At 37.9% G+C, this 27,799-nt stretch overlaps 2 protein-coding genes across 2 annotated transcripts in view; one reads left to right on the forward strand and one right to left on the reverse strand.

Annotated features, from left to right (window-relative positions):
* LOC147158155 (transmembrane protein 106B-like) overlaps positions 1-5,402 on the reverse strand; it is an 85,125-nt gene extending 79,723 nt beyond the window's left edge. Inside the window, exon 1 of the mRNA XM_086062075.1 lies at positions 5,303-5,402. The gene's annotated coding sequence lies outside the window, so the exon portion shown is untranslated. The remainder of the gene's footprint in view (positions 1-5,302) is intronic.
* The window catches only part of thsd7aa (thrombospondin, type I, domain containing 7Aa), a 145,672-nt gene continuing 118,621 nt past the window's right edge, over positions 749-27,799 (forward strand). Inside the window, exon 1 of the mRNA XM_086062077.1 lies at positions 749-1,189. Within this exon, the coding sequence (XP_085918203.1) occupies positions 1,051-1,189 (139 nt within the window). The 5' untranslated portion in view covers positions 749-1,050. The remainder of the gene's footprint in view (positions 1,190-27,799) is intronic.

Consider the following 27,799-nt stretch of genomic DNA (forward strand, 5'->3'; position numbering starts at 1 on the left):
TAGAAGTAAGTAAAATGACGAAAAACAGCGGAATAAGAAAACGTAGAATAACTTGTGAATGCTGTGAATGGGGATTTTTAGGGTGAAATATGTAGAATTGTGGGAGAACTGAATATTTGGACTGATAAAAATAATAGCCCGTTAAGTGTGTGTGTGAATTTTTGTGACATGACGAAGTTGGAATGGATCGAATCAATCGAGAAATGTAGAAGTAGTTAAATGACAAAAAAACATTGCAATAAGTAAACGTAGAATAACTTGTGAATGCTGTGAAAGGGAATTTTTAGGGTGAAAGGTGTAGAATTGTGGGAAAACTGAATATTTGGACAGATAAAAATAATAGCCCGTTAAGTGTGAATTTTTGTGACATGATTAAGTTGGAATGGATTGAATCAGTGGAGAAATGTAGTAGTAATAATAATAAATGCTTTCAGCATTTATTTACACAATAATAATAGTTTTCTGAATTGACAGAAACTGTGTTTGTCCTTTCATCACACCTTCTCAAAAATAGGGCATTTTTGTTTGTTTGTTTATTTGGACTGGAGTGTATGTGAAGATGCGGGAGGAGGAAGGAGGGTAGAGTGGGTGGGCGTGTATGTACTGAGAGAGAGAGAGAGAGAGAGAGAGAGAGAGAGAGAGAGAGAGAGAGAGAGAGAGAGAGAGAGAGAGAGAGAGAGAGAGAGAGAGAGAGAGAGAGAGAGAGAGAGAGAGAGGGAGGGAGGGAGGGAGGGAGGTGCTGCATCATCCCGGCATACAGCAGCATCAAGCTGGCTTTAGGGATCTATTGTTCCCTGTGTTATTGGTCCCAAACATCATTCTCACTCATTAAGGAGCCTGGACTGAAACAGACGCAGAGAAGAGCAAGTGGAGTCCTCTGTCCTGCATCGACCAGGATTACCTCTCCTTGGATACGCCGGGGCGGACAAAAGCAAAGCATAAGAAGGCGCGTGGCACTTGAGTTCGTCTTCACCTCGTGGCTTGGCTTCTTATTTTTATCCACCTGACTGCATTGGGAACTACAGCGCTTGCTGCGCAGTGGCAGTGGCAATGGGGCTGGCCAGCAGAGCTGTTAAGGTGCTGAAAAAGGTACCCTTGCTCTGGAGGTTAGCGCTGCTCTTTTTCTCCATCTGGGAACTGGATGCACAACCAGCAGTGGGAATTAAACCCACCTACATTTGGCAAACAGGTATGTTTTGCAGGCTGGTAAAATATGATCCTACTACTCGGTCAGTTTAGTTTTTTTTTCAAATATTGATATAGAGACTTTTTTTTTGTCATCACAACATGCAAGAAAGCTGCTAAACTTGTTCCCTAACCATACCCTGTATCCCTAACCCCACTTTCAAATAGATTTACTGTATTAAGAAAGCGTTATTATGCCACAGGAGGGCCATCTTAGTTGAATTTATAGCGGTTTTAGTGCTTTTTAGCAGTGGCTAATGCATCAGTTGCTGCTATGTAGGATGTTTATATTGTGATCAAAAACAGTGAATATTCATTTTCAGACTGCTCTTTAAATATTTATTCATACACTTAAAAAAGATTCATGTTCTCAGTCATTTAAAAAAACCCATTCTTTATAGATTCTTATTGTGATAAAAAAAGAAGAAGTGAATCTCAATTCTCACACTGTTCTGTAAATATTTATTCATACACATGCATTTTCTGAGTTTATAAAAACTTTTTGGAAAAATTGTTTTTCTTTTGTGATCAAAATCATTTATTAATTTGAATCTTTTTTAGGCTGTTTTGTCAAATAATTTTCAATGATTTTCATAATTTTCGTTTTCTGTTTAGTTTTTTTCAATTTCATACAAAAAAATAGTAATGTATTTTGGTAAACCACGCCCATCTCGAGTTAAACCACGCCCATTTAAATTTTTGCCACACCCACTCCGAATAGAGATACAGATCATTTAGATGGTCGAACGGCAAAGGTGGCAAATCCAGGTCCAGAAAGTAAAAACCCTGCCACAGTTTGGCTTTGGCCCCAGGTGCTAGCTAACTAGCTTCCTAGCTAGCTTCCATGGTGCTTGTTTATCTTTTAGCTAGCTCCCTAGCTGGCTCCCATGGTGCTTGTTTACCTTTTAGGGAGCTAGCTAGCTAGCATCAGGGGCTAAAACCAAACCGTGGCAGAATTTAAATTTCTGGACCTGGATTTGCCACCTTTATATATCTTATACATCGGCTTTACTGCAATCCCTCAGGTCAAAGTCCGTTGGATAGCAGTGTTTGATCTTTTATGGCTGTACCTCTCCTAAGGCAGCTGGGACTTCTCAGCCTTGTGCTTCTATTGGAGTCATTCATCACAGTTTGACGCGTGTGCAATCTATGACAAATATAGTACAAATTGTGGGTGACATCAAAACAAACCAGCTAGTGGAATGGATGTTTGGGATGATTGCGAAATATTAAATGCAAATGGTTTGTGTTTTAAGTAGGAAGCTGGGAGGTACAATTACACTGTTGTTTTGGGTGGTGCCTTGCACCACTCAAGGCTCATTCACTCTGAGAGAGGAGCACATGGTGAGAGGGAAACAATACTAATACATGCTCCAGTGAGCAGAATGGAGGGGAAGAAAGCATGGGGGAGGAGGATGGATCCCCCACCCGGGAAGATAGGAATGCCTTTTTGGATCCAGCTGGAGCTCAGCATCCTCTTTCACATCAGTCTAATCTCTATGTGTTACGCAAAATCAATGTGCTGGTTTCACCCCCAATAGTACCGGCTGATCAATGCTTATAGTTCCAGTAATGTATGAGATCAATATAGGCTTTGAGTGGAGTCTTGGATACAATCAATACTTGTTAATATTATAATATGTGAGGAATAATTACAGAGTGTTGTTGTATTTTCTCTTTTGCAATTTATTTCTGCTCTCATGACCATAGGAAAATATTTTGAGAATCAGTCACTAATGTGCACTGATTGGAAAAATAAAAGACACCGCTTTACATTAAGAACATGTAAGATTCTCAAAAATACATAAATAATAAACTAGTGCTGTCACTATTGAATACTTTTAGAATTGATTAAGCTATCGATTATTCAATTGAATTCATTTAAATTTTTGCATTAAAGTATATTACAAAAGCATTTCCCCCCTAATTACTGTTTATTAACAAATGATTAGTGTTTATTTCGTACTTCATTTCCGTATTGTGATTTAAAAAAAAGGGGGTTGATGTTGTACTATATTACCGATTTGGTCATTGTTTTTCAAAGTAAAAATAGATGTTTGCAAATGTCTTATTTTGATTAAACACAGAAGATAATCAGTCCTCTTTCATGAATGTCTACAGAAATAAGTGACCAATTACTGTTGATATGCTGAAATCAGAGGATTTGGACATTTATACCCCCCCCAAAAAAGTCTCCAAACAATTACTCGATTATTAAAATAGTCATCGATTAATTTGATAATCGATTACTTGTCGAGTAATTGATTAATTTTGACCGCTCTGCAATAAACAATAATCAATTACCTATGGCACTTGTAAACATAAAATGTGTGGTAACTATTTTGTAACCTTTGTTAAGTCCCATATTAATTAGGTAATACCATTACCAGAGGGCCCAAAAAGTGAATATTCGGTAACCAGGAAGTTACTATTAATGTTACTTAATATCCTGTTTATAAACCATTTATAAACAAGTAAGAGGAAAAATGAGGTACCAAAAAAGACACAAATGCAGATTGAAACTTTGGTGCTTGGTTGTTAATTTTAGTATGTTTTGTTTAGTATGTTGATTGACTGACTATTATAAGACAGTTTCACCAACAGTGTAGTAACATATATTATAAACCTACTCATGGACTATTTCCAGACTAAAGAGAAAACATTGGTGCAATCAATGACAGTATCATTGGATATAGCAACTAAGTACATTTCACAAATGTGACCAACTCAAACAATTGCTATGGATACAGAAAAAAGCAACAACAAAAATCACACACAACAACCTTTGTTACGCCTTCCAATTTCATTTATTGTTGTTTACAAGCTTCACTGTTCACACTGAATTCAAAGAAATGAGAATCCTATCGCATTACGGGCTGCGCCTCACTTTGAGTCAATGCAGGGGAAGAGATTAAGGATGCAGAAAGCAGAGCAGATTGGCCAGACAAAGTTAACCTAGATATGGTATAGGCGTGCTCGTGTGTGTCTACTCTTGGCTTAAGCACATTGGCACTTGTCTTTGTCATGGTTGGCCAAACTGACAGGATCACTTTACAGTACTGATACCAAATGTGTGTGTGTTTTTTTTTAATGTTGATCCATAGTTGTCTTTAATGTGTGTATTATTAACATATTTAGGGGATTCTGTCTTCACTTCAGTTCTGCTTTTTAATTTTGACAAAGAAGGACATTTTGTGTGTGTCACAAATTGGCGCACAGGAACAATACTGGGGGGTTGTGGTGTTATGGGTCCTCTGGAGACTGCTGTTCTCAGCAGCATGCAGAAGTGCCAAGAGAATGAGTGTTATATCAAATGCACAGAGGTAATATTAGCATTTAATCAATGTATAATTTGCTGACTCGCTGCTCCTAAAGCTGCTTTGAAAACAACGTGAGTACAGTATATTGTATTGCTCACAACACTATATACTGTATGCAGTGGGTTTGACATGTGTAATCTCTGTGCATAATGTGTTTTGGAGAGGATTAGTATGGACAGTCTCAGTATGAAACACAAAAATATTTGGGATTAAAGTATGATCTTGTTTCTCTTTAAGTTTCTCTCATCAAATTGTAAATTAATTTATTAGAATGATATCTCAAAGAGTCACACAGATGTTGTTCATCGAGCCTCTTAGCTAAACCGGCCAGCAGGTTAGAACCCTTGGCATGGAAATCCAGGTCAATTACTGCTGATCCCTGATCAGCGCCAGCACAGTGGAGGACAGGCATTATCAATTCTAAATTCCGTTATGACTTTCAATGAAATATTATTCAATAGTGCTGTCACTAACGACTTTTTACAAAATCGAGTTGCCTACCGATTATTCCATTGATTAATCGACTAATTCCCCCCTAGAAAAAAAGTCCACCAAGGTTGAACGTGGGACGAATTTAGTGGATATAAATACTCATTGTTCCTTATCTTCTGCACACATATGCACATAATACACAAACACTAACAAAATTAGCCTATGCTAAATGATTAACAATCACGATTAGCATTACCCTGAATAAACTCGAATCACTTACTTATTGTAGTTTTCCTGAAAATCACAATGGCCATTGACGCAGCATACTAATGGTACTGCACGGAAAGGTTTTTCAAATAACTTACTTTATGCTCCAGGAACCCGCGCCGTCACCCTGATGGTTCCATCCCATTCAATTCCATAAACGTCACGAAGTGAGAGTTTGTTTCTACCGCCAGCGTCCGTGTTTGCAAAATGCAAACTCTCTTGCGTCTGTTGTTAAGTGCATTGTGGCCAACTAGGTCAAGTTATTGCACATTTGGTGGCGTAAAACCGTAGTAAGAGTCCTTATGGCAAATGCTGGATGGCCTGCACGCTACTTGGAGGAGTGAAAAAAACAACTTGGCGGCATCGCCGTGTCGGGAGGAGACTTGCTCTATGCTATAGATACCGCCTTCCTGTTGCTGACACATGTAGGGCCACCATCTTACGTGTGTCTGGCGCCAATAAATTCATTAGAGCTCTTTTATTTATTTAGCGATTTTGATGCGTATTACACAACATAACACAGGTAGCGATGCTAATTTTCTCCCTTTTCAGTCTAAAGAGACCACAAACAAACCCCAAACAAACCAGAAGAAGCATCTTAGTTAGTAGTGGAGGTAGGTGAATGCCGGTTGGAGTACGTCAGCAATAAGTGTATGTGCAGAAACATGCAATATTGGTTCCGGGCCTCCAGTAACTTCCAGGTCCCGCAAATATGTTTTTTAAAATGCTTAAAATAGCTTTGAAGCGTGCATTTTTGTGTTGACCAATTTTTGTGGTTGACCCAACTCACTGGGTTGACTTTTTTTCCCCAGCCTTATATTTTGCATACGTATTATTGTATGTTTTTAATCAGTTTCATACACTGGATGTGAAGCTGTGAGTCAGCTTTAAAATTAAATATGTTTTGTTTGATTACATCATAAATATTAAGATTTATTTTATGCATTTGTAAGAATTTTGTTGTTTCAGGGGTTTGTTTTCATAGTGGAACCAATGTTTGTTATGTGCGTGTTGTATGGGGACTCTAATGATTGACACATTGCTAATGCTAAATCGGAAGCCAGCCTGAAGAGTTGCTGTTGTAGCTGTTAGAAGAAAGAAGATATTTTACTCCTCTCTAGTACATGCGGCCAATGAGGTAACATATTTGCAAGCATTTGCACTTTTTCTGTTAGTATTTATGATGCCTTTTGGAAGTAGTTTACTACTGTTAGCTTGTTAGCACGCTAGCGCTAGTCCGTTAGCATGCTAGCAACGTTCGCATGTTAGCAGGCTTATTTAGTGAATTTTAACAGGTCTATTTGGCAAATGGAAGTTATTTTATATCTTTGTGTTCTCTATCGTTGTGTTATTATTATAACAGCAATAAATGCCTGTTGTAACAAGAACCATTTGGACTCGTAATTTTTAACTGGAGGGGCGTAATAGGATGTATCACAATATATTATGTTTTGTTGTTTTATTGTATGTTTTTTTTTAATTTATTGTGTTGTAAGGCGACCTTGAGTGTCTTGAAAGGCACCTATAAATTAAATGAATTAGTATAAAAAATATATTATTATGTCACTATCTATAATCTACTTCGCACTGTGCGCAAATATTACATTGTCTTGATTAGACTGCACAGTATCACTAAAATCTTTTCTTTGCTTTTTGTTTAGAATAAAGTTTCTTTGTATTCTGCTTTTGTATTTGCGCTTACTTGTTGCTTGTTTTCAACAAAGCTAACTAAGTTGAACTATACTCTAGCTAGTTAACTAGGTTTACAATCTGCACAAATTGTAGCACTTGCTATACTCTAAAATAGTGCCAGTGGTACAAATGCAGTGGTTAAGTTATTGTACACCAAAAGGTAATTTTCCCCCCGGAACATACTGTTCAAAAATCACATAAAACACTATGAAACAATATACCAAATAATTGATTAAATTATTGTGTTATTTGGACATAAGAAAAAGTTAAGTATTTTCCAGACTGATACCAACCAGTAGGCTACCACTAATACTTTTGAAATATACCCCCCCCCCCCCCCAACAAAAAATAAATACAATAAAATAAAATACAATTATAATAACAAAAACATTATGACATTACTGTGATTGGCTGGCAACCAGTTCAGGGTGTACCCCGCCGACTGCCCGAAGTCAGCTGGGATAGGCTCCAGCACCCCCGCGACCCTTGTGAGGACAAGCAGTTAAGAAATTGGATGGATGGATGGATGGATTATGACATTATTGTAAAGACAGAAAAATCCCAATCTCTCATTTATATATTAAATCTCCTGATTCCTGGATTACTGCAGTCAGCCAGTCCTCCCCTTTGCGTCTTCATTTGGTCCAAAATGCTGCTGCTTGTCTCCTAACTGGTTCTTGTAGGAAGGAGCACATAACCCCAATTCTGACCTCTCTTCACTGACTGCCCGTGAAATTTAGAGTTCATTTTAAGATTATTTTAATTATCTTCAAATCTCTAATTGGTCTTGCCCAACCTTACTTGGACACTTTGCCTCTTTATTCACTTTTAAAGCTCATCTTAAAACACATCATTACTCAGCATGAGACTCGGCATTGTTTTACTGTTTTATAAAGCTTTCTGTATTTTGTGCTATTCATTTATTGATATTGATATAAGTACATTTTATTTACTTACTTCTGATTTTTTTGTTTTTTGTTATTTTGTTAAACCTCTCTTTATTGCATGACTCCATGTACAGCACTTTGTCTGCAGTGATGGTTGTTCTAAAGTTGAGTTGAATTAGACTTTCACATTCACAGTACTTATTTAAGTCATAATTGGCTTTTGTGTTAGCGTGATTATACGAATGCAGTATCACAATTTTCCATAAAATATTGTGAAGGTTAATATCCAGTTAGCTTCATTGACCAGGGTGCTGTCAAGATCTGGCTTTGGTCTGCAGGTGTAACACAGCTGCTGTCTACTTCTACTGAGGGATATAAACTCAAGGTAGAGAGCAGATTTTGCTGCATAATTAAAAAATAAATACAAATAAATAAAATATACAAAATAAATAAATACATAAATTATAATAAATAATAGTAAATCAATTAAATATTATTAATAAATATAATATATAAGATAATATATTATTAATAAAGATAATAAATATGATTTAATAAGGTGGCTGACTGGTTAGCACGTCCGCCTCCCAGTGCAGAGGACGTGAGATTGAGTCCGGCCTTCGGCCTTCCTGGGTGGAGTTTGCATGTTCTCCCCGTGCTTGCGTGGGTTTTCTCTGGGTGCTCCGGTTTCCTCCCACATTCCAAAGACATGCATGGCAGGCTAATTGAACACTCCGAATTGTCCATAGGTGTGATTGTGAGTGTGGATGGTTGTTCGTCTCTGTGTGCCCTGCAATTGGCTGGCAACCAGTTCAGTGTGTACCCCGCCTACTGCCCGAAGCCAGCTAGGATAGGCTCCAGCGCCCCCTCGACCCTTGTGAGGACAAGTGGTTAAGAAAATGGATGGATTGATGATTGAATAAATTAAATAAAATAATAAAAAAATAATAGTTAAGTTCTTTTACCCCGGGATTACACCGCATGCGTGTGCGCTGCGTCGTGCCGGCCACCACACGGATAGACCTATTTTCTATTTTTGCCGGACGATGCATCCGTCGGCATCCGTCAAATGGCAAACTAGCACAGAACACATTGAGCGGGACAGGAAGACCGACACAGTTTCAAAATAAAGTTTCTGGTTACTTTTCAGAATAAAACACTCGCCAGATCCTATTTTGCAATCATGTCAGTAAACCTCATAATGGGCATAGCCAGACCTGGAGTCAACGGGCCAGGTGCTTACTCACGGTTGAAACGCCAGCGAACATGGACGAGGAAAGGTTTATATTGGAGGTGGAAATCCACAAAATAATATATGACACGGCAAATCCTTTTTGTAAGGACAACCACAAAAAAAAAAGGCAGGAAAAAAAGTTTAATCAAAGGACGTTAATCAAAGGTTCCAGTCCACCTCTATTTTTTATTTTCTGTTGAGCACAGACAAAAGTGTGTTTATAATGCCACATTATCGCACGCGATCACGCGAGACACGGCGGGAAGTTGTCCGCAACGGAGCTGCCGGACCGCAGCTGTGTGCAGCCAGTGAGTTTTGTCCATAAAATTGACGTGTCCGGAGCACACAGTCAGGACGCAGCGGAGACGCAACGCACACGCATGCGGTGTAATCCCAGGGTTAGTCTTACCTTTACATGTGCATAGCAACATCCCATTCAATCAATAGGTGACAAGAGAATTCCACCTTGGTGAATTTGACGCAGTACTGACTTTCTAATTGCTCAGTGAGAGGCCAGTTCGCACTTTCTGCAACCTCACACAGCTAATGCACTGCACTCTTTTTTAATGTACAGTACTGTACTTTGATGTGATCACAAGGAGGATGTTGCAGCGCAACCTAATATAAGATCCATCCGCAGCCAACAACAGATGTCGAATCAAAATTTCAGTGAATACAACATATAGTAAAATAATTTAAATACCGAAAAGCTGCCTTTGGTCATGGAAATCTTGAAAACATAGAAATGCCTGATGGTATTTGTGATCACTTTACAGAGAAATATTGGAACCTATTTAGGCACAACACACAGGGAAACAGCATATCCCTGTATTGTTCTCATTTGTGGAAATGTTCAGTAACTCGCTGTCCATCTTGTCCATGTGGCGCACATCCCCAATCATAGGGCCTCCTCTTTGTTCTTCCCTCATTGTCCTCATTGTCCTCATTGCCTCCTCCCACATTAGCATTAAAAACACAAACGTGCACACCATGCCACCCCCACTCCACAACCTCCCTGTGTTCAATGACCTCTTCGAACTGTTGAGTGTCTCAGAGGTGGAAAAGAGGGGGGCATTGGGGGGGGGGGTGCTGGAGGGTGGAATAGGGTATTTTGTGTGTCAAGGGTTTAATTCATTCATTCATACGTGTACTGTATCTCTAAAAAGCTTTGAGGGAAGTGAAGGTCACTGATTTTCATAGCAACAGTGACATAATACTGCACTTGTATTTATACCTGAAATAAGCCAGAAATAGAAACAGACCTATTTCAAGCTCCATAGATGGAAATCTGATATTTGATGAGAGGAAAGAGAAAAGTAAAAGATGCAGCATTTTAGCCACTTTTAGACCAACACTTTTGTTTTATTGGACATTACTATTTTAGTTCAATCAACCCTGTAATTTTGCTTTGTCCAAGTCAATCTGATAGATGTTGTTTGTGTAGTTGTGTAACTTGAATGATAAAGTGAGAGAATGGATAGTTGTAACTTGAACTGGCCATTTTCACGGAAGCAACCCCCTTTACTTGCGGCTGTTTTACTGGATTTTGTCTGATTTTGCAAGGCCCACAGAATATTCTGTTCTATTGCTATAAAAACATGGAATTTACCAAAAGATATATTAGAGTCTCTTCTTTCATCAGGAAAAAAAAAGAGTATATTTGTGAATAATTATGTGGTACAGAGATAAGCAATAGTTTCCTTGTTACTTGTTTTGGCCGCACATAAAAACACAATTTGCTCAGCAGATTGGAACAATTAAATCAAGGAAGAGCACCTGTGGTCAATTCGGGATGGGTGAGCTCTTACTTTCAAACATGTATAACTCAGAAAATAATGGATTGCAGGGAGAAAACAATGCGTGTTCAGACAGTCAAATGTCCAATGTGCAGCAGCCCAGAACCCTTAAAACAAACACGATGTGGTGGTAATGGTCCATAGAATCTGTTTCTCCATCCTGTATTGATGTGAGCAGTTTTACTTTGTCACAGTGGTGGCAATTTGGTAAAAGTGGATGTTGTGGAGAATAAGGAAAAATGTATAGGAAATGTATTCTTGAAGGTACCCGTCCTATAATAGGCAATTACAAAAAATACACATACAAATCACACAATATCACTATCTTATGTCTTTATACTTACTGACAAAGTATTGTACCATTCTTTGTACATTGTCAGATTTTTATTTGTATTATTATTATTTTTTTTAGCAATACGAAGTCAAGTATATTTAGTGCAACCTTTCATGCTAAATGTCCATGGGGATGTACTATTTGGCAATAAATTCAAATTGTCATAAAATGGATGTTTCTAGTTGGCCAAAACGTTTGCGTTGTCTATATTTTTGTTTGTATTTTTTTTATTTTGTGTAGTCCTGCTACCTGTATATGTACTGCTGTTGACTCAACAGGCCCTATTTACATATACAGGCCACCATGTGCTCGGTGTAAAAACGGGCACATTTAATTTTCGTGCCATGGCAATTGTTTGGGAATTTGCACCTCAATAGGCATGTCGGTGTATTGTAGTGCATGCACGTGGTGCATCTAGCAATTTGGTGACCAAAAGTAGAATCGATTTTAGACAGCAGGTCTAAGTTGTGGTGCAGGTGGTGTCATGCTATTTTTGGTGTGTTTGATCAAGGTGCAGGCAGATTCTGAGTTTATCATGTCAAACTATTTAATTCATAAACATGAAAACACAATGGGACAATTCCCCTGAATCATTGTAAAAAATCAATTCATTGAACAAATTATTATCATTATCATCTTGATGGTGGTGGTGGTTGCAGAATCCCCTAGAGTCATTTTAAAGACTGGTATCTATCATACAATGCAAATCAACTGATGTGAAATAACTATGGCTCTGATGGTCTACAGTACACACACATTCCTGATTTTTGATGTACACAAAGTAATGAAACAATATTTTTAAAATAAAGGAACAAACATATCGACATAAATTAGTTATTACGTTTACTTTTTGTGTTCTGTGGTTGAAAAATATGTTAAAAGTTATTCATACTATTATCCAAGCTAAACTTGGAAATTACAACATCTCTTGTTAAAGTAAGTAAAATGGACCTCTCATTAGTTTGCTTTGGGTTGAGAAGTGATTGGATTGCTAGGACAATGGTGGTAGAATACCAGGTTGTGTGGTTGGTATTATGTGGTTTAGCGATTAGCAGTCCTACTCTGGTATAAACCCTTGTTTTCCTCTGGCTAACTCATGTTCCTGGGAAGCTTTATGAGATCCAGTGAACATGCTGGAGGATTGGCCTAAGCAGCATTAAGAGCTTTTCATCAAGGTGTTTCTTCCTCGTCTTGTCCTCCTCCATTAGCACTTGGCTCCAGCAAAAAACCCTCAGCCAACGTATGATCTGAAAATCTAGCGTAACCAAATTAGCAATACTGTATAAGGACGATCAGTTTATAAATTAGGCTACATTGGACATGTGGACTTGTTATTATTATTATTATGATTATTATTATTATTATTATTATTATTATTACTAGACAAAGTACAACTTCTGCAGAAATTGCGTGGGAATGCTGAAAAGCTGAATGCTATTAGCTGAATGCTAAGATTTGAATGCATGCGCATATGAAGTAAATTGATAGAAAATGTATGTGAAAATTACAAATGTTTAATTTTAGTTAAATGACAAATGAATAAAAAGAAAACTTTACCTGCAGTATGTCTAAGGTGGGATTTAATCATTTCAGAGAAATTATAATCCATTTCCTGATGTCAGTTGGTATCTAACCATTGAATGTACTAAAATGTGGTACAAGCACAGTTTAAACCCATGTTCTCCGTGGTGGGAGGCAGATAGTCTAAGCACTGAGCTAACTTGACTTGTTCAAGTTCATGGCTAATGGCATATTTATTTTTGAAATGTGTCATCTGATGCTAAAAGCTAACATGCATTTAATCATTTCAGTGAAATTCTAATCGTGATATGATGGTTAGTTGGTATACATGTTAGCGGCCATGGATATATATGCAGTGTACAGTTGCAGGTGGGATTTGAACCTGCAACATCCTGGTTACTGGACAATGCTCTTGTCTTTGCCAACTGCGCCACCGAACAGTATCAGGCACCTGGCAATGATGTTCAGTTGTATGTATGGAAGTGCACGTGAAAAGTGGTTCTTAGAAAAAGTTCAATGTCAGTCCAATTGAAAATGAATGGGGAAAAGTTGATATTTAACGTTTAATTGTGCGAATACTGTGAGCAATGTGGAAATGTGGGTATTGATTTGTCTCTATACTTTAACCAGTGTAGTGGGGGTTGGGCACAGCCTGTGAATGCCCCCCAAAATTAGTTACCTATGCCCAACCCTACAGTTTAGCCTCTTTGTGACAAATCTTATTTTTTAACCCATGTAATTTATTTAAGTCACTAACAGTGAAATAAAGATAAAGTACAATACAAATCAACATAGGAGTAAGAAAGAAAGTGTTTTTGACATTTGTAAATGTTAAAATTCTGTGTAGTATACATTATGCATCAGATGCCAATGCCAAGTGAGTTAACTCATTTCAAACCTGGGCAATTATTTGGCGCTTCCACGGCAATATGTGAGAATTCTTCATAAATTAAAAGACCCAGTTGGTTCATCTAGCATTTGAGAGAGACTTAAAGGAACAGTGTGTATTATTTAGTGAAAAAGAAAAGAGAAGAACAAGAACGAGCGAGAAGAACGAGCAAGAAGAACGAGCAAGAAGAACGAGCAAGAAGAACGAGCAAGAAGAACGAGCAAGGAGAACAAGCAAGAAGAACGAGCGAGAATAACTTCGTGAATGTAGTTAGCCTCTGGTGGTGCTTGCAGCTAGTTTTGGACCCAATGGTTCAACCGGTGCTTACGTTCCACAGCTGGGGCTTAGAGGTGGTCATAGCAGAGTCCTGTAAGTTGGGCTCCCAATGCTTGTCTCACTCTGTTTTGCTCTCTCTAGGTTTTGCTAGCTTCCCCCGCTAGCTGCCATTGTTAGCTACCCCAGCTAGTTCTTGCTAGCCGTTCTTGTTAGCCGCTCCAGCAAGTTTCTGCAAGCCACTCTGGCTCACTGCACCAGCTGCTCCTGCTTGCTGGGCTGCTCTGCTCACTCCAAATAATAATTATTAGTAATTGGTAATAAAGAGTGTGGTCTTCAAAATGCTTCAAAATTGTTGCATTCTATTAGTTCACCACTAGATGGCACAAAATAATACACACTGTCTACAACCAAATGGAAGGACAGTTTTTATTTTGTATTGTTTTAGTTATTTGTTTATTTTTACAATTGCTTAAAAAAACATCCATTACAGCCTGGTTATACTGGAGGCAATTATCCCAATCCGTGGTCCCTTCTTAAGGTTTCTTTTTGCCCCTTTTGTTTTTGTTGTTTTTTCTAGATGAGGGGGACGTTGATATTGATCAAATATGGGCATGTGCAGCCTTTTAAGAGACTCTTTTGTGATTACGGGCTATATAAATACATTTGACTTGTCTGTCACTTTCATCATCCCATTCTGATTTGGTACCCTGAACAAAGAACAGCTACACAGGAAAAAAAACAGGGGAAAGGGATGCCAATGGGGTATGTCATGGAGGCCGCAATTTAAGCTAGGACCGATTGTGTGTTAGTGGTGATTGTTGATCTGGAGTGACATTTGCAGTGCATTTGATTCAGGAAAATACAAATGTCTTGCATGCTGTGCTGAATTATTGGCACACACTTGGCACAGTTGTTTATCACACCCCACATAGACACACACAACACTTGTAATACGCACGCTGATCATGAAGGCTGTGCTTTCAATTGTCAGCTCCATTCAGCCTGGCCCTTCGAACATCTCTGCCACTGAAAATGTCTGCTTTCCACTTCATCATAATAGCTACTTTATCGGTCTATAGACAACCAGCTAGGACAATTGTTGAGTTAGACCAGTACAATTCACATACAAAGCAGTTCAATCTGCTTTAAAGCTGCATACAATTTGTCAGTTTCAACCAACCTAGAACATTTAATAAACAATAGACAAGGAAGGAAGATAATATATTGAAATTATTTTTACTCGTGAGGAGAACAGACAGAGAACATGATCAGTTACAATCTCCTATCTGCTCTGAGCACATTCCGCCGGGCCTCCTCTTTTAATTTTTTTTACAGGGTGTTCCCTACAAAGCTGTTGCAGCTCTAAAGGATGTGGGGTGGCACATAACAGCAACGTGACAATGGGTATGAGTCATTGCGCAGACAATAATGCAAAAGTTTTTCTTCAGCGCGGAAAGTTTCAGTCAAAGTTCATAGTTCAACCGCAAAATGTTCCAGCCGCTATCTTGTCAGGTTTCAGTTCCTGTTTTGCATCTGCAGCTTCTTGTGCTCTGCTCTCTTCACAGACGAACCTAACCCACATGGTTCAAACATAGGTCACACTGCAGAATAAATGTTTTGCAATACTATAAGAGTAAATATTGGATAACTTATGTACATTTATTCTAACACAATTACAAGAATGTAAATAAAATAACATGATTATAATCATTCAACTAAAGGCGGGGAGAGCAGTTAAAAATAAATAAATAAATAAATAAACATAACGTAAATAACAAACAAACAAAAACTTTACGTTGAAGCCTGTTCCACATTTTCTAGAAGAGTGTTCCATATCTTAGCAGCATAAAAGTAAAATGCTGCATCACCATGTTCAGTTCTGATTTTGGCCACTGTCAGGAGACCACCCAATGAGGTTTTTAGAGCCAGAGAAGTTTCATATGGCGCTGACATGTTAGAGATGTACTTTGGCACAAGGCTGTGAAAAGACCAAGCAGAGATGTTTAAAAGTCTATTCTCTCAGAAGCCAGTGCAAAGACCTGAGCTTTGGGCAAATATGGTCATAGTTCCTGATTTCTAGTCAGGACTTGAGCAGCAGCATCCTGGTGATGTCTTATAATTTGTTCCAAGAGTTCAGTGTGCATGTAGAAAGAGCAGTCTAACTTGTTTGGGACTAAAACATAGATTAGTCTCTCAAAGTCATGTTTGGACACTATTTCTTTGATTTTGGCAATGTTTTATAGATGGTGGTGATGTACGCAAGTCAGAAAAGCTGTACACTTTTCTGGCTGTACGCATTCTGCTGTCAACTCATAGCTGTCATTTACACACACTCAGGTACACACTCTGGATGGTAAATGGACTGCTTTTTATATACCATATGTGCTTTACAATGCCTCACGTTCACCCATTCACACACACACACGCACGCACACGCACTCCCACACACACACACGCACACACACACACGCATACACCCCCACCCCCACCCCCACACATATTCATACACCAGAGGTCGGTTGCTGCCATGCAAGGCGCTGCCAGGTCCATTGGCAATGTTTTCCCAATGGATTACTATTGCATTCACAAGTCTCAGGAAAACTCCATGCTCCATGGTTTACAGCCAGCCTAAGATTTCAATGAGTCATGACTTTTTGTTAGTTATAAACAGTGGGTGGGCCAGAACTCATTATGGGAGAATGCATGTACCTTGAAGGTATGGAATGGGAGAATATGACCCATATTGTGCCTGTTAAGAACCAGTTCTGTTTGTACTAGTATTTCAGTGACTTTACTGCACATTTGCAGCAGTTTCTTACAGATCCTGTAAGTGTATTTCCATGTAATGCTGGCATATTCATATGGCGGCCGTGGTTCAGGTGTAGAGCCAGTCGTCCAGTAACTAGAAAGTCTGCTGTTCCATTCCCGCTCTCCCAAAGTTATATGTCGTGTCCTTGGGCAAGATATTTCACACACATTGCCTAAAGTGTCACTCACACCGGTGTATGGATGTTGCAAATGTTTGGCGGTGGTTGGAAGGGCCATAGGCGCACACTGGCAGTCACGCTGCTGCAAGTTGTGGCTACGAATGTAATATGAATGTGTGAGTACATGAATGTATCAATATAAATCGGATGCATTATTATTATTATTATTATTCAACATACATACTTGCAACGCAGCATACCATAATCTTATTTCCCTTCAGATGAGGGATCATCTAAACACATTCACATCTCACATAAAGCCATTTTAATAACAATACCTTGAATATTCTGTTGTCTGTGTGAAATTTTTAAGTCAACACAGCACAAAGCAGCTGGACTTAACCTCCAGGTGATGTCACTGCGGGGGTCACACAGTTTTTTTGGCATTGCGTTAGCATCTCTGTGGACATTGCTGTTTGCCATCATCCGCAGCGCTGGAATATACCAGCTTTGACAGCCTCGGGCACATATTGCAGATAATACACTTTGAAGCCTGTCAGGCATTACTATGGGAAAGGACTTGGGGATGATGTAGACAACATGAGTGTGGAAAGACATATGAGATGTACCAGGAAAGGGAGGAGTGGGGATGGTAAATCAGTGTGTGTGTGTGTGTGTGTGTGCGCGTGTGTGTGTGCGCATAATGGGGTCAACATTTCGGGATGGGGCCCACACGTCCATGTGGGGCCATTTTGCTGGGCCCCACAAGTTTAGACCTCTTTTTGAGGGTCAAGACTTGGTTTTAGAGTTTAGGTTTGAATTGATTTATGGTTGAAGTTAGGGTAAGGAATAGGGGTAGGCAATAATTTTTTATGTTTGGGGTTAGGGGAAGGGGCTAGGAAATGCATTATGTCAATGAGATGGCCCCACAAAGATAGTAAAAGATAGTAATTTTTTTCTTTTGTGAATTTATTTTTGTTTTTTGCCTATCGTTTTGATTTCTCTCATAATAATAAAGAACACTTGGTTGTGTGTGTGTGTGTGTAATTGCACTTAAATACATGAGACTGTCAGTCAAGGTGTGAGTGATTAGATGTCAGGATGACTTATTGCTGTGTGGTATCACCTCTACTCCATGCACCTCTTCCTGCCTAAACCCGCATTCCATTGTTGCTTATGGGAATCTTTACAGCACTGTATACCGGTATTTTAGAGAGGCTACCTATTTGTTTTCACCTTTTTAATATTTCAGTCTATTTTAGTTACAATTAATTACACAATATAACCATGTTATGTTTATTCACTTTCTAAGCACATTGCAGAAAATTCCGCTTTCAAAAATCAGTGTTGATCATTAATGTTGCCAGATGAAACTCTACAGTACAAAGAAGAAGCCATTTCTAAAGCAGACCAAGAAGAGCAGGCGTTTCTCTGGGCCTGGGGTTATTTAAAATGGAGTGTGGCAAAGTGGAAACCTGTTTTGTGGTCAGACGAATCACGTTTGGAAGTTCTTTGTGGAAAACTGGGGAGATATATCATACTGACTAAAGAGGACATGGACAACCCAAGTTGTTATCAGCACTCAGTTTATAAGACTGCATCTGTGATCGTATAGGGTTGCATGAGTGCGTGTGGCATGGGCAGCCTCCACAACTGGAAAGGCATCGTCAATGCAGAAAGGTATATTCAAATTGGAGAACAACATATGCTCCCATCCAGCCATCATCACTTTCAGAGAAGATCTTGCATTTCTCAACACGATAATGCAGCACCAATTACAACATCATGGGTACGTAGCACTATATGTATACGTACACATTAGACATATACAGGTTGTAGGCTTAGTATGGGCCTGGGGGGTGGTCACTGTTTTTTAACAAGTAAAAAAATAAGAGTGGACGGTACGTGCTGCTTTGAAGACCCCCCCTTTTTCTTTTTTTGCTCAGTTCCTTAGATTTGGCAGTCATATTTTGTTGAATTACAGTTATAATTCTTTAATAAAAAAAATAATATACATGATCGTATGCCGAGAAACATTCCATGGGAGGAGTAAAATGGCGGCCTTGCGGCTTCCAAAGTCTTGGCCTATCGGCTATCCAATAATTTATTCAGATCAGTGGTTCCTCTTCTTAATTGATTCTTCTTCTTTGCTTTCCGTTAACCAGCTTTCTGTTTCCAGTAGTGATAGTGACAGCTCCGAGCAGAATTGTCCGACTCAACTGTAGCAAAGGAGAAAACGACTTCAAAGAAATCACATTGTCAGAGATCTCTACGTTGGACAAAGTCAAGCCAATAATACAGAGTAAAGTCTACTGTATGTCCATGGTCTTGTGACCAGACACCAACTACACTAAATTAAAAGCTTGAACCAATCTTATCAAGACAACATACATGATTGCTAAAACCCCAACAATAAGTACACCAATATCAGTAAAATCTTTTAATTACTTAATGTGTTAAAGCGGTCGGTAGATGACAATATACACCTCCGAATTTGAAATTTGGTTCAAAGCGGAAAAATATTATGAGAGTGCGCTGCGTATATTTAAAGTAAAACGTAAAATGTTGCTTATCTATAAGTTCACCAGCACTTATTTCCTTTAGGTGCCCCATAATTGACTTGCGACCAGTTCTGAGTATACAACGCCTGTCACCCAAAATCAACCAGGATCGACTCCAGGTCACCCGTGACTCTACTGAAGAAGTGGTCTAGAAAATTGATGGCTGTTTCCTTTGGGAATACATTTGAATTGAAGGCTCAGTCAGGTTTAAAATGAGCTTTTACACACCTCATTTGGAAGTCAGCTACTATCCATTATTCTGCCAGGTGAACATCACTTCAGGCCAAGGCAATCATTTCCCAGCCCGCATATGAAATAAATCTGTTACAATACTTATACAGGCTGTAGTGACAGTGTTGCACATGACTGAAGTACTTTTGAAAACCACATCTGTCATTTTTATGCTCTAGGAGAGATTTTGTTATTATGATAATAGCACCAAGCACCCTTATAACAGTAACTGGTACAAAGGACACCATTGGAAGTTAAACCCACATAACATGGAAACATGCCACAATTACATGTAATTTATCTATCAAATACTGTAATCTATTTCTGATCTAAAAAGCCAATTCCTATACCTACATTTTTTACGCTTCATACAAAGTTCTGCCACAACACCACAATAAATGTTTTCCAAAACACAATTTATATTCATTCAATTCATTCACCAATCTCATCCCAAAACACAAATTCTCCTCTTTCATTAGCTCACACTAGGATGCAAATATGTATTTCAAAGAAACTCCATGCTGATTTGAACACATTAATATGCAGTAGCCAGCACAGCCTGTTTGAAGATGGTCCCACATGCCATGTACAGGATGGAAGAGTAGATATTTTTACTGTAATCAATTAGGGATTGGATTTGATTCACAATGAGCTCCCATCTCTCATGGACGAAAAGATAATGAACCAGACAGCATTATCATTAAATTTTTAATAACTTGAAAGTTTGGCAGCAGGTATTCTTAAGGTGTTTGGTTATATACTACCGGTAATTTAAGCTGGGGCTTTATCGGTCCGTCGGTGCGTCCATCCCACTCACCTACACAAGTTAGGTTTCCATCCAATTGTTTCGAATTTTAAAGCGAATTTACGGAAAATGCGCAAAACGCACATGCGACTTATTCCCGTTTCCATCTGTTCTTCTTTTTTGAATATTGAAGCGGACTCCGCTGCTGTAGGTGGCGCTATACACCATAAAAATTTGATCTACCAGTAATTTAAAAGAAGAATAAGAAGACCAGGAAGTAACTGCATTGTGCAATGACGTCTTATGAGTTTGTAGTTTCCGTAGTTTCTTTGCTGTTTTACAACTAAAATTGCATTAATATAATGTTTCTTAAATTAATTCCCAAAACATTTCTATTTCATAGTCCCCCCCAAACATACCTTACTTTATCGTCTGACATTGCTTTGGGACTACAAACGTACGTGTGACGTAATATCAGGTCAAAACGTGCGACGTGTCTCCGGTCTTGTCAGTGGTTATTCGCAAAACCTGTTTCCATAGCCAAAATTCATATTTTACGCTACGCTTCAAATTCAGTTTTATTTTCGCATTTATTTAACATTTTAATAAAAATGGGTGGATGGAAACCCCACTAGTGAGACATCCCTTTGGTGCCACTGTACCCCAGCTGCTACATTTTCTGCCATTAGCCCAAAAATGGACGATTTGGTGCAGAAAGGTCACTCACTCATTGTGCAAAAGGACCTCCTTTATTCATGTTCACATTCTTCTTATATGCCCTTTCATTATCGGGGGCATTTAAGTATACATGAATCTGAATTTCCCCCCCAAAAAGTGCATCAATGCCCCACTGACGGCCACCATCATTGAAATACTTGGAAATACAAAATGTGTCACATAAAATTAAAATGCTTACATTAAAATACATTTTATTTTTTTCTTTTGTGAATTTATTTTTGTTTTTTGCCTATCGTTTTGATTTCTCTCATAATAATAAAGAACACTTGGTTGTGTGTGTGTGTGTGTGTGTGTGTGTGTGTGTGCGTGTGTCTGTCTGTATGACCCACCCATCCCCCACTTTTCAGGATATAATTCCTATTTAAGAACATGCCTTACAGGCTCCCTTGCAGACGCAGACAGGCGCACGTGGTGTATAGCATTTCATTAGTGTTCCTATGCATGTGCAATCCAGGAACAACACAGCCTGATCCCAGCATTGAATAATTCATCAGTTACAATGTGCTGCCAGACATCGACTCGAGCAGGAAACAATTTAGAGCAGGCCTGTTCAAGAACTGCGAACTGGTAGAAATACTCCAACAATGATATTTTCATTTCTGTCATATTCAACTCTCAATGGTGCTCTCCAGCGAGAGATATCATCCGTGACATTGATTTTCAACAAAAACACCCTCCGCACTGCTTTTCATTGCTGTTTACAGTTTCATAATGAAGTTTTGGACAATAAGCAGTCAAGGAGTTTAGATGTATTTTATGTTGTGATTGAAAATCTATACATGTCCAACAACATTTCAACAACAACATGTGTCACCTTCATGATGCTATCATCTCCACCAGAAGACAATTAGACATGGCTATAGCAGTCAAATGTGCCTTGATCCACAGAGCTAAAGCTTTGAGGCATGGAGTGTGTGTTTGTGCGCGTGTGTGTGACTAAAACTTTAGCGCACTCAACCACTTGATCCTCAAACTGCTCATGATACTACTACTACTACTACTACTACTACTAATGTTGCCATTACTATGTTAATGTTCCTACATTTAGCTTCATGTTAACTGCTTCAAATGCAGAGTCAAACTGATACATTATTACATACTGTATATTGTCACTGTGTGAACTGCGTTGTAAACTCCTGGCTTAGCATACAGCTAACTGACTCTAGTAGGCCTCAAGCCCCATACAAGTGCATCCGCCCGGACACTTTTGATTTACGACGTTGGATTGGTGCATCAAGACCTGGCCTGGGAGGCAAATGTTGACCGTTCTGTAAATCCCCTCAAAATAAAGGTGGAAATCGGCAATTAAAGCACATCTTGTTCGTTACGTTCCAGTGGGATGGTGTTTACAACCTGAATGAATAGATGACTATGGTTAGGGTGACCAAACGTCCTCTTTTGGGAAGACAGACCATTTTCTTACGTCCTGTTCGAGCTTTCGGGGTTTTTATAAATTCATGAAAATGTCTGGTTGGCATTGCCTGACTAATTGGAGATGAACTACACTGTGTAACTGCGACTGGTACCACAATTTTAAGGCCGGGGCAAGTGTCCTCTTTTTTTGGAAATGGGAATATGGTCACTCTAACTAAGACTGCGTAGGCTACATATGGCTGAGCTCATTCACACATGTAGAGGGAGTAATAACGAGATAAACATGACCTTATCCATAATATATATGAATTATGACACGTCTTTGACTTATGTCCTTTAAATAAGACTTCTTTAATAATTTCATAGTATAATAGTATAATTGTCATTTGATCTGAGAGTGGTTTTCCAACCTGTGGAGCCAAGGCACTTATTTTGCATAAGGAAAGCCAGCAAACGAAAACAAAAGGTTTTCATATTGAAATAATGATCTTAACTCAATTTAGTCACAAATGAACTTAGTGTGAAAACCGGGGCTTATATAGTTGAACACAAAGCTGATATATTTGCATGTAACTTAGTGACTTAGTTTGTTGCATGAATGGCAACAGACTGATACACACAGGTTAGTTTTACACCCTTTGCCATCCAATTGAAGGGCAGCCTGCCACTATATGCCACAGGCATAAAGAGAATAATAATTTAAATGATAATACAATAATAATAATTATTATTAGCTGTGAATAATATACACTTTCACTTTTTACTCCAAGACATAATTAATCTTTCTAAAACTGCATACCAAACCGAACCAAACCGCGATTTTCATTTAGCACAATTCAGAATCTATAAAAAAGGTCCCAATAGCCCTTGTTTATGTGTGTCACTTAGGGGCAGTGTGGTTCTGCATGTTCTTATACACTGTTAAGTTGTAGCCACATTAGAGAGTAGAAGAAGAAGTCACAATCAAGTTATGCCAATAAAAGTTAGGGGGTTTTGCAGCGTAGAAAGAGCATATGCCAGTGAGTAGTGTTAAGATACTTCTCTGTATACATTCCTGAAGAGTTTTTGTATGAATAGCCGTTCTTTTTACTCAGTGATAAAAGTGCCGCAAGTAGCACGCTAATTAGCATGAGCTAATTAATAAAACAATTGTGCTTTTCATTGTGTGTTAGCCTTAAGCTAGCTACGTTCGGGAAACATGCTAAACAAAGTGCGTTTACATTTAAGTGTGCACTATGTGTAATTTTCTTTGTTTTGTGCGTTTAAATTTACAGTTAACCTCAACTGGAGTGTAATAAACGGCTTGAGACTGTAACAATACTATTGAGTTCATGTTGCTTGAGGGACTGAGTAGTAGGGCTGGGTATTGATTCAAATTTCCTCAATCGATTAGATTTCGATTCACAAGAGTTCAGTCTCCTCGGTTCGATTCACTTCAGTTCAATCTGATATTGATAAATTATGGAACATAATTTCTTCTTAAATATTAAGGACATGATTAAAAAAACCTCCACAAACATTAAATTCCAAATTACATTTTGCAGATGCAGTAACTGGTTAAATGATTTTATGAAAATAACACGCGTTATAATCACTTAAGTGTTACACAAACATTGACATCAGCATGGATGAGATTAAAATGTTTTCATAATTGTAATTCAATAATTGTAAAGATAAATTGAAAACATTATGACTTGTCATAAAGTGCAATGTCAGGTCTTTCATAAATGTTAAAAAAACAACAACAACAAAAACCTTTTAAATTCATGTGACCAGTACATTTCAAGAAAACAGTAGCCTAAGTTACAAAAAAAATTGGCCTTAAAAATTCTATTTTCTTGTTAATTTATGGCAAAAATAGATATTAATATAATCAATTCATGGTTTTATGAATCGATATCACGCTCAAAAAGGAAAATCGATTCGATATTGATTATTTGATTTTTTAAACCCAGCCCTACTGATTAGAGTAAGGGAACATCACTGATCTGTATATAACTGGATAGCTGATAGACCAAGACTTTTGAAGCCGTTTCTCAGCATATGATCCTTTACATTTGCACAAAATTTGAGAACATTTGAGACAGTACTTAGTAGAAACAGCATGATTTATGATGTTTTAAATTAGTTCAACATGAACAAGAGGACTTCAGAAATTTTACAACTTGCCTTTTAAATACATGTATATGATGTTTACAGGAGAAAACTTGTATATTTGTTATTAAAGAATTATACCTGTAATTCAATAAAAGATGCCTCTTCCAAATCTAATATTGGGGTCTAAGGAACTGAGTGATAAAAGAAAAAGAGGGTCTTCAAAGCAGCTCATAGGGGAGACCGGGGCTAGTTGTATCACGGGTAAGTTGTCACATTGCAATTTTCTTCTCCACCAGAGGGCTGACTACTACTTTTCTTCATATAAATGGTCACATAGCACATTGTGAGCTGAGATGAGTGCCAGTTATATGTTTTGCACAACACAAAGTAAAGTTTTTCAACTTCATATATTTTGAAACAGGCGTCGTACATATAATTTAAAAAATAAAAATAAAATTCTAGCAGCAATTCATGTAGACTCAATAGAGGAGAGATTCAGGCATCTTGTCATGCCTCAGTCACTGCTCTGTTTTAAGCTAACTTTAAACTAGAGCAAGTGTTAGCCAACATGGTAGTTTGGGGCAACTTCAGATGATGAGTCTTAAGCGTGAGGAAATTACTTTGCTAAGTTTTGTTTCATTGTTTAAAAATTGATTTTCCAGTTGTTGATGGAACTACAGTATGCCCACGTCAGGACTGGTTTAAGTTTCATGATGAACCATCCATTAACCGAAATGTTTTATTTTTTGAATTCAATTTAATCTAAAATTTCCAGTTTAAGGAAAGCAAAACTGGCATTTGAGGCTGAGAGCTATTACCAACAGTTCTTAAGGACTTTTATGTTAAAGTTTGCTCAATGACCACAGTACATTTTCAAGATCAATGACAAAACAATTTATTTAGCTGTAAAAAACAAAAACAAAAAACAGGAGAAAGGGGATAATCTTGTCCTTGTTTTATTTTATTAGTTGCAAAATCCAGTGTGACATCTTACCCCATATAGAGTGACGACTTAGCCACTGGTGGGGTAACATGTCATGTAAAACGTCCAGCATTCACACAAATAATAAAAATAAAGTTTAGAAATAACAATGCTTTCGGCATTCACACATTTAATAGAAAAACACCATTGTGAATACTTACTAATGCTAAAATAATTTATTTCCTCTCTTGCTGGGCAATAACAGCTTTTAACCAACAATTAAATATTCATTCTTTCAGGGCCAGTCAACCTTTCACATACAGCATGTATCCTCATTGATGGGCTATGATTTACACTACCTGGAAAATCAGGGATTTGAACATCAAGGACAAGAAATGATTCATTAGAGCTTGCTGGTGCCTTCGACTGTGCATGTCACTGTTGCTTCTCCACCCCACTGGCTTTGCTTAAGCTTCAATTCGGCCCCACGGGCAGATCTGATGAATATTCATAGATTCATACATCTACCCAGACCTGCAATGTCCTTCTCTTGATGTAAAATAAATATTTAATGTAATTGCAATTTAGAAGCAGCAATTTCAATCTCTTTATTTTAGATTTCTCTGAGACTTTTTTAGCAATGTAAATTTCTTCAGCAAAAAGTGTTGCTCATGGGGGACATTTTGCTCTTCCACTAATCATCTACTCAATATATTCAGCATCAGCCTGAGTGGTTAGTGGACCTTCTGTTCTTTCACTCTGAAATAGACATATCATGGGCAAATCCAAAAATAATTATGTTCAAGTAAATATACTCTGAATAAGATTACTGAAACAACTATGGATACACAAAACAAAATATGTAATCCAAATATTAGGTCCTATAAGAAATAAAAAATGTATTGAGGAAAGAGATCAGCCATTTAATATACATTTCCATGATCTGCATTAGAGGCAACATTCCAATGAACTGTTCAATCCCAGATAATGGCTGATCCTGTTCTTATCTTGTAGAAAGCTTTAATGAGATCTGCATAATAGCAGTGAGAATACAGTAACGACTAAGTACTAACATTAAATGCTGATTCACCTCCTCTTCAGCTTGAGTCTTCTTAAGCCACAGTGGCACTCAGATTTCAGGCCATAGGACAAATGTCATATTTACTTGCTCTCCTCTGTGTTTTATGTTTCAGTTTTTACACAAGTTCAAATACAAATACTGAAAAAAATGTAAAGAGATAAAGAAAGTAAGCCTACACATTATATTCAGGGCTGCCCCTGACCAAATTAGTTTCTTCTTCTTCTTCTTCTTTGGCATTTTGCTTAAATTGAATAGCAAATAGGGTGTTTTGCTTTGTTGTGCACCATTGTGGATGGAACGCAGTTGACTCGCAGTTGATTGGCGCGCATAAAGTGCATTTTTACTGCAAGATCTCCCCTTGCGGATGATGCCGTCGGCCAAGCATGTGAAGTGGGCAATTGGAGACCGCCTCGCAGCCAGTTTGTCTGCGGTGCGCCTCATGGTAGTCCATATGCGTATAAATTGTGCATCCACTTCACATATGAGGATGAGGAGAAGGCAGAGGCACAGTGCATGTTCTGCGTTTAGGGTGGGGCCGCCTTGGTTATACAGTCCATAAAAGAAATATTCCATGCAACTTCCTCATTCTCATTTCAGTGGCCAGAGGACTCCCTCAAGTACACTTTCTGACCTCTTCCTGTTCTTTGTCTCATATCTAGTGTTAATTTTATCCGCCATTTTTAAACGCTTGTTTTAAACATAGTTAGTCAACTTCATCCCGTTTTAATTTAGTCAATTTTGAGTCGACTATAAATCTAGTATTTTAGTCTTTTTATTAGTTCAATAATTTTTTTTATATGTCTAGTTTTAGTAAACGAAAACTGTGAACGTTTTAGTCTAGTTTTAGTCAGGACAATCATTTAATCCCTGTATTTTTTTTGTCAGCAGACTATGTTGAACATTTCGGAACTACAACTATTACACATAACATTTTCACATACAATTACAGTATATAAACAAGCGTCTACTATGGTCCATGCTATGACCTAGTTAGTTTGCCAGCATTAGTTAGTCAGTGAAAAGGGTGGGGAGTGAATGAGTTAATGTTATGTTAAAACTATAATTTACTTTATAATAATAATAATAATATATATACAGAAATATATACACACATACATATATATATATATATATATACACTAATGTGTATATATATATATATACACAAACGTGTATATATATATATATACACTAATGTGTATATATATATATATATATATACACAAATGTGTATATATATATATATACACAAATGTATATATATATATATATATATATATACACAAATGT

This window comes from Leptonotus elevatus, chromosome 19 (genome assembly GCF_054856555.1).
Source record: "Leptonotus elevatus isolate MCC_2025b chromosome 19, RoL_Lele_1.0, whole genome shotgun sequence".
Lineage (NCBI taxonomy): Eukaryota > Metazoa > Chordata > Actinopteri > Syngnathiformes > Syngnathidae > Leptonotus > Leptonotus elevatus.